Genomic DNA, 15590 nt, shown 5'->3' with positions numbered 1-15590 from the left:
GAGTTATTCCAATCTTTTGTATGAGAAAGATGTGCAACTCAGCGAAGCGCTTCTTGGCGCTGCGTTTGCAATCCGGCATTTGGACGATCGGATAATCATTGCGCACACGCCGGAGGACAAAGTCATTACACCGAACTGCGTAATGTGCATTGAAGGCGAAGGAATGCCGAAACATAACAACGAACTTCAAAAGGGAAATTTGTACATTCGATTTAATGTAATATTTCCAATTTACGAACAAATTACGACGGAACTTATTGAGGCGTTAAACAGCATAAACGTGCGGAGGCATAACGAAAGTGTACAAGCTGACGACGAAGAAGCGTTCGCAGCGCAAATGAGAGATCCGGACGAAGAGGAAACATTCGGAAGTCACCGGAGCGAATACAGAAGACGAAACGAAACATATTACACAACAGACAGCGAAAGTGACGAAGAACGTTCGTGCGGAGTTATGTAATGTGATGTAAATTGTTTCAAATGTATAAATTTAAATAAATTGTAAAATATTATAAATGCAAAATTTAATTTTAAAACGAAAAACAAATTAAATCAGCGAAAGCGCTGCGAATTTGCGTGGAATGCAGAACCCGAAAATGTCTTTCGATGCTTTGTTGTTCTTTAGTAAAACTTAAGACAATTGCTTGTGAAAATAGAGTAAATATTTTGAGTAGTGTTTTATAGTAAGTTAAAGATGGAAACTGAAATATTTGGTAGCGACATTTTATTTGTCTATATTGAAATATAATATTAAATAATTTGAATATTTCAAAATGATAAATCATATTTATTTGTTTTCAATAATATTTATGTTTTTGCTCCAACATAAAAAAATAATTTAACTTAAACGAAAGAAAGTAATCTTCAGACATTGAATAAAAGCATTTGACAGTATCAAAATATTTATAATCAAAAACATTTACAAAATATATAAAATTTTATATTATTTACTGACATTATTCTGTTGCATCATCGTTGTGCATATTGGAATCTTCGCTTGCATCGTTTGCATGTTCGCTGCCGACTTCTTCTGCTTCTTCGTTATTGCTTTCGTGCTCTGATTTCGTTTCGTTATTTTCTTCGACTTTTTCTTCTTCCGCAGCATTTTCCTCTTCTTCTGTGTGCTGTGCGTCGCTTTCGTCACTTACAACTTCGCGCGTCTCGTCAAGTGTCGGCTCGGGCACTGGCGGCGGCTCGCGGTGCTCGTCCTCGTTTTCATTTTCATTTTCGTTTTCGCTTTCATCAACTTCGTCAATTTTCTCGTTTTCGCTTTCTTTCGCATTTTTCGTTTTCGTTTTCGTTTTCGTTCGCTTCAATTCTTTCGTTGTAGTGCTGCAGCAGCTTCTTGTACCTGTCGTGCCACCCACGTGCGGCATCGATGAACTTCTGCTTTTCGTCTTGCGCCGTTTTAAGTTCTGCATTGAGAATTTGATTCTTTTTTCGTAGTTCGTTATTCTCCGCTCGGAATTTATTGATTTCGCTTTGCAGCGCGTTCATGCTTTGCGACATTCGAAGACATTTCTCTTCCGTTTCTTGAAGCTTTTGCTGCAGTTCGCCACTCTCTGTATTAGTGCTTTGAAGCTTTAAGTGCATAAGCTCTGAGCGCGTGCTGAGTTCTTCTTTTTCTGCTGCAAGTGATGAGTTTTGCTCACGAAGTAAAGAAACTTCGCTTTGAAGTAACGAAAGAGTCTGCTGCGCATCTGTAAGTTGATTACTAAGTTCGGATAATTCGGAATTGTTCTCTGAACGTTTTATAAGTAACTCACGAAGTTCTGTAAACATTTGTGTCGTTTCTTCAATTTGAACTTGATATTGAAAAAGATTCTTAAAATATGAAATAATGGATGCTTCCCGTTGATCATAACGCTCAACTGCAGATTTATACTGTTGGAGACTTAAACGAAGATTTTGGTTTTCTTTCTGAAGTCGTTGATTTTCTGAATCACTTTCAATAAGCATTTTAGTAACTTCATTAAAAATTATGTCGAGTTGTTGTATAATCTGTGATAATTGTATTAATATTACTTACAAGATTGTTATAAGAAAGTCGAAAATGTTTCATAAAGTTGATGAAAATATTCATTTGAAGCAACTAATGCAACATTTTCAGATGAGTAATTTTGCAATTCATCAAGCATAGCTTGAATAAAATCAGCAATATTCTTATTGAACTTTCTTACAATGTTTTGAAATGTAGAAGAAGAACCACTCCTAAACTCATAAAAATCTTTTGTCACTTGAACACGTTGATCAAGTTCATGTAAAAAATTTTGTTGGATTTTGATGATTTCTTCCATTTGGCGCAAAACAGGTCCCCCCAAACAAGAGGACGTTTATTATAAAATGTAAACGGCCTTCAATTATTTAAAAGTCATTTTTTTACATGGAATAAAAGAAATCATCATAAATGAGCAACTTCTATTTCTTATTAAAGGTAATTTTGATTGCAATATTTTGCTTTTTACTCATCGAATGTTGCAGAATGAATTTTTATGTCTAAAATTGCACGTTTATAAACGGTTTCATTAAAAATTATGTTTTGGTTGCTATATTTCTGTTCAGTTACTTTCTTTGGTTATATAGTTTTTGGCTACCTCAAGGTTACACATATGGAATTTATTCCTCGTCTTTGTTCTGGATGGCTTCTTGGATCTGTTTTAAATGGATTCGTTCTTTATATTACAAGTTATATTATTCCAGTAAGCATAATTCATTCTCTCTTACTTTTAGCAGGTAATATTTTAGGCGGAATTATTTTAATGAAGAAATCAAAGAAATCAAAATTAATGGGACATAGCAATCCATTATTTATTTTTTTGATATTGCTTACAGCCGGTGTTTCTTTAAAATATTTATCATCAATGTATAAATCAGGTTCCAGGTCAATTCCAGAAATAATGATTCCTGTTTATGAAGATGAAATTTCATTCATATACTCATTACTAAGAGGTTGTAACAGACGAAGACTTAATCCAATTTATTTTTCCAATCCCAGAATTTCGAATCGTAAATATCAAGGATATGCAATTCCTTTATTATTCACAGCCACATCAATGACACTTGGTGCTTCATACGAAAAAGCATCAATGATCATTTGCTTTTTGAATACTGTTTGTGTTGCTGTTGCAATTTTTTATATATCAAATAAAATCACTGGATGGCCATTAATTTCATCATTGCTTTATCTTTTTTCAGGAAGTTGGGCAGCATTTCTATATTTCCGTGGAAGTCATCGTATGGATATGAGAAATGATTTAGTTCATCAAATTAGCAAAAACCATGTTTCAATTTGGTACCATAACGTAGGATTCTTCCTTTCTGTTTCTAAGTCATCTTCTTATTCCATTGCATTATCTCTTTTTGCTGTTCTTTGGAATCCATCCATTGCAAGTGCAGTTTTCGCAGCCTTTATTCCAAGCGCAACCACTACAATTTCTACCTTCTTTGTTTTATTCGGCATTTCCAATGACATCAAATATCTTGGAGCTTTTGCAGTTTCGTTTATATTGAAGATTTATCCATTTGTATTTACGTACAAACCACTTTTCAGAGAAGCACAAATGCGTGGTACCTTCTACTCACCTTTTGTCATCTGGTTTATTGCGTTAGGGCCTGTTTTTGTAGTTGTTTCTCTATTCATTTGGAAAATTCCGAAAAACCGTTTTCTTTACCACTTTTTGGCAGCTTTATGTCCATTTTTGCTTCTTCAATTTTTCAGGGAAGGAAGAGATTATTACAGCAATTCTTTATCATTTATGGCCACTTTTATTCCAATTATAATGTGTATTTTCACTGAGATTCTTGTTAGGTTTAGTAAATATCCTAAAGATGAAGAATATCAAGGATGCGCATTATTTATAATCACATTTACAATTGCATTTTTATTATTTGGCGGATTTGTTTGCATGAAACGAAGTTCTTATTTTGAAAAGGAATCATTTGATAATGACGATTTTGAACTTGTCAATGAAATCATATCAACAAAGAAATATAAGAAGAAATCAGTGTTTTTGATCAACTCCAGAAAATTACATCCATTGATATTTACCGGCAGACAAATGTTCTTAGGAGATAAGTCTTTAATTTGGAATTGCGGATTTAACTTAAATTCTAAACTCGATCATTTGGACTTTTTATTAAATGAAAACACAACAAAACAAATTTGGAATGATGCTGGAGTCGACTATATCATAGAAGAGCCATCAAATGGATTTAATTTCTCATTTAAGAAAAACGAAGTGTTTCGAAACCAGAAATATGTAATCTCAAAAATTGATCAATGAACTCTGTCTGTTGAATACAAATTTTAAACAATAAATATATCATCATCAATAATAATAATATTTTTTAAAATGTAAGTATGGAAATATTGGGAAATTAAAAAAAATTATTTGTGTATTAACAAATATAAATATATTGATGTTCTCAAAATAATTTAAATCAACACAAAGCTTTTTCGTGGTTAAAGATGATGAATTGGAGTGAAAAAAATAAGATGGAAAAAATAAAAAATAAATTATCTGATATTCCAAACTTGAGACATTATCACAGAACAAAATATATTTTAATTATAAATAAATTTAATAAATAAATTTAATAAATATAAGAAAGAAATGTAAGCTTTGGTAGCTCAATCGGCAGAGCGCAGGTCTCATAATCCTGAGGTCGTGGGTTCGAGCCCCATCCAAAGCAAAATGGATCATTTTTTGTTTTTTTCCCCTGAAAATGCAGCTACGTGCTCGCAGGAAGGAAACAGAAGTCCTCAGCCAGGAGGGCTACGAATTTTACATCCACGCGATCGATTATCATCTCAATGATTCAGAAGATCTTTTGACTTTACCTACCCCAGTTGACTCTACTCCTTCTCCCGCACATTCTACACCCTTAGGAGCTTCGATATCTCCAAAACTTAGCCCCGAAGCTTTGGAAGAAGACATCATCTACGCCGCTGATAAAACCGCTTTTGACCATCTCAAAAACCTTCCAAATGTGAGACTATTCAAAGGACTTTTTCTTAGAAAACCGGAAATTTCTGACCCTGATCTTATAAATTCTGAAGATTCCGATGATTCCTCTGAATTTTCTTTTGAGGAGACGGATAGCAGCGAGATTCAGCCACAAAACGATCAATTTTCAGAATCTACGGATAAATTTCTTAGAAATCCAGAAGACGACGACGATGAAAACCCGATTCAATTTAATGTTAACATTCAGACAGTCGATAAAGTCAATGAACAAGAAGATATTTCAAATAAAGTTATTAACAAGCTCAAAACAATCACAGATACCAAACAACTTAAAGAATACATTGATACGCTCAACCAATCAGTTTTTGACAACTATTCAGATTTTGATATAATGGAACTTAATTTAATTCAGCTTATGATTCTGAGGAACTGGTTCCCACAACCTTATATTTATTGTTGTAAATATCATAACTGCAATTATGGAACCAACCATCACCAACAAATTGATTCACATTTATTCAATACTCATCAAGAACAATATCAAAAACACAATTGTCTATCATCAGAAATCATTGGATATTTATTAGAAAAAGATACTGAGTGGTATGAATATGATCATACAAATAATACTTATAACAAATTAGGACAAATAAATATTTGTTTAATAAATAACTGTAATTATGTTACAACCAAAACAGGATCTGCATATGATCACTATAAAAAGCAACATAAAACCTACCTCAAATGGCGGAAAGATGCAGGCCCTTTTTGGGGGTTAATTATGAGTTATGTTAAAGAAAATACTACATTACTCACAATTTATGAATTATTAAGACCTAGAGATTGTTTTAAATGTACAATATGTGGAACAATAGTTAGTTCAGTCCAAGCTATGAGACTTCATAATTCCCAAACTCATATCAATTCAAGACAAACAATAAGAGGTTCTAGACCAAATAATATCCAAGAAATTCAAATAATCAATGGTTCACTAAAAGAAATTGAAATCGCAAATAGCCAAAATTATAAAGATTCAGAAGATAGCTCTATTGAAAAACAACAAAGTGAATCTTCTTCAGATAATGAGCATATAACTATAAATCAAGAAGAGACTAAAGACATAACAGAAACTAGTCAACAAGAATCAGAAACTCAAGAAGTCGAAGAATTGCATCCATTAAACATCGAAACTCAAAACAGGGAAGAATCTAATTCATCAGTAATTGAAGAAGAAAAACAACTAAATCATAATGCCAAAAACACAGTTAAAATGTTAAACAATAACCAACTTCAATTTTATAATGACAAATGTAACAAATGGAGAAATAAATATCGAAATCAAAACGTTAGTTTCAAAAGATTAAACAAAGCACAGCGAAAATCTATTCAGCCGAAAATCAATGAATTATTTAAAAATATTATTATCAAAGAAGCTAAATTCTTATTAGACAAAGATAACATTACATGGAACATTATGGATGGATTTTTAATTAAAACAACACATAGAATTCAAAAGCTATTAACAAATACATTCCCCAATCTCAATCAAATAAATATTAAATTCGATGAGAAACAAATCATAAGAAAAGAAAAACTATACTTATATCAAAATAAAATTATTGAAATCGATAAAATTATTGATTACATTTATAAAATTATAGATATTATTAATGCACATCAAGAAGATTTAAACAATAACCAAAACGCATTAAATGCTATTGCTAATATTAAAGAAGGTTTAATCAAATCATTAAGTAAATTTAGTGAAGATGATTTAAAAAACATATTTAATATCCGATCAGTTGAAGATATAGATAATTTAATTAATGAAGACGAAGAACATCGTGAAGAAAGATTTAAATGGATTAGAACAATACTTAGAAATTATATTGATAAATTAAACCCAAATGATATAAAAGGAAGTGAAAAACTACGTAAATTTTATGATGAAGATCCTAAAAGATGTATCCGATGGAAACTTTTAGCCAATACAACACCTTCATGTAATATACCAATCGAACAACTTGAAAAACATTTTAATAATGAATGGGCTAATAAAGAACATATTATAGAAGATGATACATGGTATCTACCTAAACTTTTATCTAATGAAGACAACAAATTTATTATTGATTATATTACAGATGAAAAGAATATCATTAATACAATTAAAATTAAAGACAATTTATCTGCATGTGGTCCAGATGGAATTCCTAATTCTGTTTGGAAAAGTAATCCAAAAAATACAGCAATTTTATTATCTCTAATTATTAAAAACATTATTAAATTTCAAAAAATACCAGAACAATGGAAACAATCCAAAACTATTTTAATATTCAAAAAAGATGACCCATCAATACCAAAGAATTGGAGACCAATAAGTATTTCAGATACAATTTACAGAATTTTTACTACATTATTAGCAGATAGTATTCAAATAGTAAACAAATCAAAACATATTTTCTCACCACAACAAAAAGGATTCATTAAAGGTTGTAATGGTTGCACTGAACATACAGTCACAGCCAATGAATTAATATCTGATGCTTATAGGAAAAATAGGAATATTATTATTACAACTCTAGACTTTGCTAATGCATTCGGTTCAATTCCACATAAATTTATCTTTAATAATATGAAACAATTAGGCTTTAACAATAATATAATCGAAATTATTCATTCTATGTATCAAAATATTTCCACAAACATTGTTATCAATGGAATCAAATCAAATGATATTAGAATAAGAAGAGGAGTTAGACAAGGATGCCCTCTATCGCCTCTTTTATTTAATCTTTGTCTCGAACCTCTAATTAGAAAGATTAATGAAGAACGAAAAGGAACAGATATCTATATTCAAGAATTAAATGATAATATTAACATGGGAATCCAAGTATATGCAGATGATGTAATGTTAATTTCAGATGAACGAGAAAAAAATGGAAGAATTAATTAATACTACAACAAAATATTGTAATTATGCTAAAATTCAATTAGCACCACAAAAAATACCAATCAAATTCATACATTTTATATGTTTATCGTAGAATTCCTTTACAAGAACCTTTGATTATAAATAATGTCCCAATCCAAAATAATGATGTTTTAGCTAATATTCAATATCTAGGTTCAGCAATTTCAGTTACTAAAAAGACAACGTATGAAATTCGCAGATCGAACTATTAATGAAGTTATAAGGAAAAATCGAATTAATTGGTGAATCAAAACTAAGATTAAATCAAAAATTAGATGCTCTTAAACGATTTATAATTCCACAATTAGATTTTATTATGATAAATGGACAAATTAGTCTTACAAAACTTAAACACTTAGATCAAATAATTCGAAACTTAATTAATAATCATATCAAAAGCAATAGTACACCTAAACATTTCTTTTATTGTAATTGGAAAGATGGAGGACTTGGAATTCCTTCTCTTAAAGAAAGATATCTCTATTTACAAATTAAAACTTATTTATCTTTATTTTACTCGAAAAATGAAACAGTTAAACACTTCATACAACAAATGGCAGAAGATGAAATTAATTTTAGAAGAATAATTATCTCAGAAGTTCCTCAAAGATTTAACAATATCACTGAATATGAAAACCAAATAGCACAAGAATCAGAGAATAAAACTAATAATTTATTCATTCGAGCAATCGATGCATCACGTAAATTAAATATAGGTATCAACTTTAATAATAACTCTCTTTCCATGAAGAATCTTGATAATGATGAAATTATTGAATGTAACTCGATCAATAATTTTAACAGATCGTTAATTACGTTACTTCAAAAAACGTCATCTTAATAAACTTCAAGAATTTAAACTTCATGGTCACTCTTTTTTACTCTTGAAAACTCTAAATACTCTAACTCTTTTTTCGGTACCTATACAAGAAAAACTTCAGATAGTATTCAACGTTTTTGTATCAATGCAAGATGTAATAACTTACCTACTAAGGAAATTTTAAGTAAAAAGAATCCAAATACGTCCAAAATTTGCCCATATTGTAGAAACCAAAACGAGATTGAATCACTGAAACATATTCTAAATCATTGTGTTCCTCAATACTCCAAATATACTCGAAGACACAATGATGTTGGTGAAATTATTATTAAATCTATCGAAAAATCAAATAAATCTAAATTTATTTTCCATAGATCACAAGAAGTTAAAATTAATGACTTTCATTTACCTGATAGATCTAAAAGACTTAAACCAGACATATGGTATTTGGATGACAAAAAAGGTAATCTTAATATAATCGAAATAACTATACCTTATGGTGAAATCTCGAACATTAACACATTACCAGACGAAGAGATTTCCAACTCATTAAATTATAGTCGTTACATTAAAAATAAGAAATATGAAACTTTGATTCAAGATATTACTGACACTTATCAAATTAAAGTTAAATACTATATCATTGTTATTTCATCTCTTGGAGCAATACCATTCGAAACTTATTCGGATATCTTAAAATTATGTAATAATAATGAAATCATTACTTCAGAAACATGTAAAAGATGCAGTGAATGTACATTAATTCATTCTATGAAAATTTTCTGGAATGCTATCAACCCACAACCAAGGAATCGTAACGTGAATGAAGGTAGAGGCGTCCAGACCGATGAAAGTGAAGGCGAAGAATCATTAACATCAACAGAAATTGAAGACAGTATCGAAGAAGAAAGCTTTCAAGGAGAAATCCCGAATAACCAAACAGACGTGGAAGAAGAAGAGAAATCAGAAGAGGTACATCAAGAAATAAGCCAACCGAAAAGTCCCAGAAAACGAAGAAGGAAAAGAAGTCGAAGAAAACATAGTAATCTCGTTCCTGCGGAAGGAAGAGTTGCTAACGAATAGAAGAAAACATAATAACCTCGAAGGATCATATAAATAAATAAAGAGCCCCATCCAAAGCAAGCAAAATTTTATTTTTTTCATCTCTTGACAAAACCTAACTGCAGAAGTAAATTTAGGTTCAGTTCCCCCAACTGGATATTAATTGTTACTAACTTCACTATCTTGTGCTGGATTATTTGTCGCAAAATATTAGTTTTTCCCTTTTAAAGAAATTTATTGATTTACTACTGCTTGTATAACTATGTAATTCTCTAAGCATATATTTTTACTTTCCTTTTTTACTACAATGAAATACTTATGGATCAGAGAAAACTTGAAGACATTTATTTTTATTGCGATGAAACAAAACCATATAATTAACGTTCTCATTACAGCAATCAAATAAATTTGCTGAAACCCAAACCAAAAAATCAATAAATAAATGCTTGTTTTTGCTTCTGAAAGATTTTGCACACATACAAATTTTATTAAAAAATGATCTTTGTTTTTCAATTATGTTTTGAAAACACTGTTATTTGTTTTAAATATGAATAAAATCATACTTATCTTCTTTGCCGACAGAGATCACATGCTTAGAGCTCTTAAAAGTAAAAAATTTTCTGCCAAATTCGGTTTATCAAAAATTGTGAAATATTTAATCGTATTTCAAACCAAAAAAAACATAACCGTAATTATTATCTCAATTTTATTGTAACAATTCAAAATTTATCGTAATAAAAATCACATTTTTATTTGCGAATGAGCAAACCTTATGTTGTATGCCATATGTTAACTGCACTCGATGGTAAAGTAACAGGTCCATATTTAATGGATCCTGCTGCAAAGTTACCATGTCAACATTATGAAGATTTACGCAATAAGTACAAACTTAATGCTTGGTTATGTGGACGTGTCACAACTGAAGGCAGCTTCTCACATCACGAGAAGCCTGATCTTGATGAGAATGCTCCAAAAGTTCCTGAAGGTGATTTTATCGTCAAAGACAATTGTGAAATGTATTATGTTTCTGTCGATACATCAGGTCGTGTTGGATGGAAGAGCAATACACTTAAGTATAACGGCCGTCCAGAAGCACACATTATTGAAGTACTTAGTGAGAAAGTATCAAATTCATATCTTGCATTTCTCCGAAAACTTGAAATTTCATACATATTTGCAGGAAAGGAACATCTTGACTGTGCACTTGCATGCAAGAAGCTGAAGGAAATATTCCATATTGATACATTAATGGTTGCTGGTGGTGGATACATGGATTATACCTTCTTAAAAGCTGGAATGATCGATGAGCTCAGCCTTATTATGGCACCAATCGCAGATGGAGAAAACAATACTGTTACTCTGTTTGAAAGATCTGACTTTATGGAACCAGAAACATTTACCTTTTCATTAATGGATATAACAAAATTAGAAGGAGGCTCTGTTTGGCTTAGGTACAAAGTTAATAATAAATAAATAATTTTTTTTTTTTGGCATAAAGATGTTTCACAAAAAATTGTGAAATTAGTTGTTCTTGATATATATTTGACGAAAAGAAATATTTCTTTTAATTATCATATTGAACTATAATTGTCAGTGAACAATTTATCACAAATTCAGATTTCTGAGAAAATGTATATTTAAATATAAAGTTAAATTATAAATTAAAGATAATGTAAAGCACCGTGGAACAATTGGTTTAGTTCGTGAGGCTCATAACCTCAAGGTTGGAAGTTCGAGTCTTCCCGGTGCTCTTTTTTTGATTTTTACAAGTGTGCCAAAATGTGATTTTTTTTTATTTCAAGATGAAATTTTAATAATTAAATCTGTATTTTATTTATAATCAGTCCGATAAGTCAAAGCAAGAATATAAATTTTCTTAGCTTTTACATAAAAATGAAGCAATTACAATTGCAAATAAGCTAATGTTATCAATACAACTTCTGGCTTCAATTTCTATCACGTGCTTTTGGATTTTCCTTATATATGCCCATAAAGAATGATCCTTTTCATTTTCGATTCTTGAATTTACTGGACTAGGTAAAGCTTCTTTTCCAAGATCTATTATATATTTCCCATTTATTGGATTAAATTGTGGGTTTGCGCTTATTAGTTTGGAAGGAATTGAATTTGACTGTTGAAAAAAGTAAATAATTAATGATCTTGGATTTTGTACTTTATACCTACGAAATTGGATTGAAAGGACCTCTTCGCCAAATTTACTGTTTTTGCGAAGTGAATAATCAGACATATTATTAGTAAAAAGAAGTGCACTTTTTATATTATTAGATCTAAGATGGACATTTTGACCTTCAACAATAGGAATAAATTTTCGTGAGTTGCTTGATTTAAATTTAGCTGAATAAATTATATGACCATTTTGAATAAAATGAAATTTGAAATGAGAACCACGGATATTTGTTGACTTTTTTTTAGTGCATTGAAATGTATTCATGGGTGGCAATGCAGATGTGATATTTGTGTTATTAGAATTAAATGCTTCAGAAGAATCTGAAAAACAATTTTCTTTTGGTTTTGGTTTTTTATTCTGTGTGAGTTTGCTATATTGCAATTCTTTGATTGATCTTAACCTGGCTCGATCAATTCTGATATTATTACTTATTGGTTCAAACATCTTATTCCATTTTTATTTCAATAACGATCAGTGTCAGATCTGCGCCGATAGCACTCAAACGTTATCAACCTATCGTTATTTTATTGAGAAGAAAACCATCGTCATTCTGGTAAATATTTGGCAAAGTGTGTTTGGATAACACATGCTCTCTGCTGTTTTTGTTCTTAACAAGGATGCAACAATTTTAATCGAAAAACAATATAGAGAAAAGATTAATAGATCAGTAATAGATACCGCTTGTCTTGCAATCAGAGATCAAAATCAAGAACCACCTGGGATTATTCCGAATGGCGAATTAACAGTAATTCTTCACCATGAACGCGAACTTTGGATTGTTGGTGTTTGTGAAGGAGATGAATTCGCATTGTTTTCTATTAGTCTTTTAAATCATATAGGTAAACTTTTATCATCATTATTAAAAGAAGGAGCCACAGAAAACTCAGTTAAGTCCGAATATCCTACAGTATATCAAATACTTGATTATGCAATCGACTATGGATTTCCTTTTTTAGACGAAAATAATACAATTTTTACATTGCTTACAAGACCACCTACCGATTATTCTAAAGGCAACCGACTTCAATTAGACCTCAACAGGCCATGGCGATCTGTTGGAATCAAAAGGTCTCAAAATGAAGTTTTACTTGACATTTTAGAAAATGTTGATATTTCTGTCAACCATCTTGGAAGGATGGAGTTCTGTTATATAAGAGGTTCCGTTGAAGCCATTTGTCATCTTTCTGATAGTCCTTTCTGTAAGATAATTCTTACTCCATCATCACATTATGAAGATGTCACATTTCACAGAAGTGTTCAGATTGAATCAAGTGAAGCTAAAGTAATACCATTTGTTCCTCCTGAAGGTTCATTTACTTTGATGAAATACAAACAAACGGCTCCCCAGGTAAACGTTCCCCTTTGGGTTGCCCCAAGATTTACATGGACGAAAGGAAGTGTTGCATTTGAAATCGTAGTCAAAGCCGATGCTACAGTTCCTAGACAACTAGAAGATGTTGAGATTCGTTTCGAACTTCCAGAAGGCGTACTTTCGCCAGCACTTTCTGTTCCATCTGGTCGTGCAATATATGAAGGAATAACACGAGAAGTAGTTTGGACAATTGGACTTATACCTGACAAAAACCCTGTTGTACTTAGAGGAAGTGCATCAACAGAACAAGGATTCGATCTCGGATCAAGATTTCCTGTTATCAGAGCCAAATTTTTCACAATCGGATATACTCTGTCCGGTTTTAGGATTGATAGGTTGGATATAGAAAATGCGAATTATAATGTATTTAAAGGCGTGAAATATGTAACTCAGGCCGGAAATTATGAATTTAGGACAGGCATATAAATAAATATTTTGCTTTCACCATGTTACTTTTTTGAATTTTGATGATGTAAACATTGTATTTCATGAAATTTTAAAAATTGTAATTATAATGCATTATCACACATAACAAAATTCTGCAGGTAATAATTTTATTGCGAGTGACATTAATGTTTTTACTGAAAATGATTGAAGTATAATTTTTTTATTGAGGAAATTTTCCAAAACATCGTCACTTTTTGTCATAAGTTTCACATAAAAAACGTTATTTCAAAAAATAGGATGAGCAAAACACAAATTGAACCATTTTTAGAAGATTATTGTTCTGCTTTCCATAGCATTTTCACGTTAATGGATCCTTCTATGAATACTTCAGAAATAAAACCATTACATCTTGCAATCCCACGTATCAAACAAGCCTTACGACCTTCTGCTTCACTACAACAAGGAGGCAAAGCTTCTCCAACACTTACACCTACTGGAAATTCCAAAAAGAATGGAAGCCCTGGACCGCGTCTTCTTAATAAAACTATTATCAAAAAGACTCAAGACCCTTTATTAGAACCAAAAATTCGCAAACGTCAAAAGCAAGAAAATACACCAGATGTTAATCAAACACCTAAATCACAAGATACTAAAGTTGTGGTCAAAGTTGCTAAATCTCCTGAATCAACTCCACAAAAATTAGTTAAAGATGAATTGCAACCTCTACAGGCTCCTATATTTGTTAGCAAAGAAAACCAAGATGCCATTTCAACCATCACAAAATCTGATGATTATCTTATTATGCCAATTCCACCATCACTCAATGTTATCTTTGAAATTTCCGTTGACGAAAATGGGCCTCAAACCATATTTAAGTTATATGTTCCTCCAACTCGTAATAATATATTAACCGCCATTATTCAAGATCCACACGAGAAACCAAAACTACAGCTTTACCAAGGCGACAAGCCCATTGGTCGCTCATCTATTACCACACATTCCACATTTTATGTTGGTGTTGATACAGATCAAGGAACCAACGAAGCAGCAGCAGCAGTCTTTACGAATGTGGCGAATGATTCAGTCCCTAAAAACTTCGAATTCATTATCCCTGCCCTCAAGAAGATTGAAGGACGAAGTCGAATGCTTCCGATTAAATTTGGCGAATCATCCGGACTCATGTACAGACTTAGCCAGCTTTCGAAGGAGGCAATACACTTAAAGACGCGGATGCCAATGAAAAACGGAAAGAGTTACGACTTAACGTTCGACGGGAAGTTCCCCGTCAGCTGCCCGACCAATTTGTCCATTTTCCATGAGTCTAATTACAGGAAAGATATATGTAACTTCTTTAAGAATAAGGACGGATCATTTGCATTGGAGTTACGATTCCCTATTTCTCCGATACAAGGATTTATTGCTGCGATAGCTACAGCGATTCAGTTGTAAATCAGTTATAAAAATTAATAAAATAGATTTCGTTAATAATTGTCATATACTAAACAAAATAATGTCGTTTCAAACAGTCGGTTGCTTATTTAAAAAAATAAAATAAAATTAATTCGTGTGTCATATGTATGGTTCCTCCTACATGTAAAACAAATGGTTTTTTTTTTTATTTTACTTCAACAGGAACACTTTCACATGTGAATTTTCTTGTTATGCATCAATCTTTAAATGAATGACCTGTTATATTCATTCCATCAGCTGCAACTCTAACACCATTTTTAGAGAAACATCCCTACATATAAATTGTATTCATAATTTGCATTTCTTCACCTATCCTAATTACATTTAATTGATTTATTTCTATATAACTC

The 15590-nt window shown here is 31.2% G+C and overlaps 6 protein-coding genes across 6 annotated transcripts; 5 read left to right on the top strand and 1 right to left on the bottom strand.

The window, feature by feature from the left end:
• Window positions 1-142: 142 nt before the first annotated feature.
• Window positions 143-460, top strand: GO595_005576 (dnaJ-like subfamily A member 2-like; the record flags this gene model as incomplete). Its single annotated transcript, XM_067918834.1, has 1 exon — window positions 143-460. The coding sequence occupies one exon, from the start codon at window positions 143-145 to the stop codon at window positions 458-460; it is 318 nt and encodes a 105-aa protein (XP_067774208.1).
• Window positions 461-956: 496 nt separating this feature from the next.
• On the bottom strand, window positions 957-1421 carry GO595_005575 (uncharacterized protein; the record flags this gene model as incomplete). The annotated part of the gene is made up of 1 exon (XM_067918833.1): window positions 957-1421. One exon carries the CDS (start codon window positions 1419-1421, stop codon window positions 957-959), a length of 465 nt encoding a protein of 154 aa, XP_067774207.1.
• Window positions 1422-4725: 3304 nt separating this feature from the next.
• On the top strand, window positions 4726-7562 carry GO595_005574 (uncharacterized protein; the record flags this gene model as incomplete). The annotated part of the gene is made up of 2 exons (XM_067918832.1): window positions 4726-6239; window positions 7553-7562. 2 exons carry the CDS (start codon window positions 4726-4728, stop codon window positions 7560-7562), a joined length of 1524 nt encoding a protein of 507 aa, XP_067774206.1.
• Window positions 7563-10609: 3047 nt separating this feature from the next.
• Window positions 10610-11296, top strand: GO595_005573 (5-amino-6-(5-phosphoribosylamino)uracil reductase; the record flags this gene model as incomplete). The annotated part of the gene is made up of 1 exon (XM_067918830.1): window positions 10610-11296. One exon carries the CDS (start codon window positions 10610-10612, stop codon window positions 11294-11296), a length of 687 nt encoding a protein of 228 aa, XP_067774205.1.
• Window positions 11297-12597: 1301 nt separating this feature from the next.
• Window positions 12598-13809, top strand: GO595_005572 (Adaptor complexes medium subunit family protein; the record flags this gene model as incomplete). Its single annotated transcript, XM_067918829.1, has 1 exon — window positions 12598-13809. The coding sequence occupies one exon, from the start codon at window positions 12598-12600 to the stop codon at window positions 13807-13809; it is 1212 nt and encodes a 403-aa protein (XP_067774204.1).
• Window positions 13810-14067: 258 nt separating this feature from the next.
• GO595_005571 (tubby-related protein 1-like) lies at window positions 14068-15219 on the top strand (the record flags this gene model as incomplete). The annotated part of the gene is made up of 1 exon (XM_067918828.1): window positions 14068-15219. The coding sequence occupies one exon, from the start codon at window positions 14068-14070 to the stop codon at window positions 15217-15219; it is 1152 nt and encodes a 383-aa protein (XP_067774203.1).
• Between the last annotated feature and the right edge of the window lie 371 nt (window positions 15220-15590).

This window comes from Histomonas meleagridis (assembly GCF_020186115.1).
Source record: "Histomonas meleagridis strain 2922-C6/04-10x chromosome Unknown contig_36, whole genome shotgun sequence".
NCBI lineage: Eukaryota > Parabasalia > Tritrichomonadida > Dientamoebidae > Histomonas > Histomonas meleagridis.
This window is presented reverse-complemented; position numbering and strand designations above follow the sequence as displayed.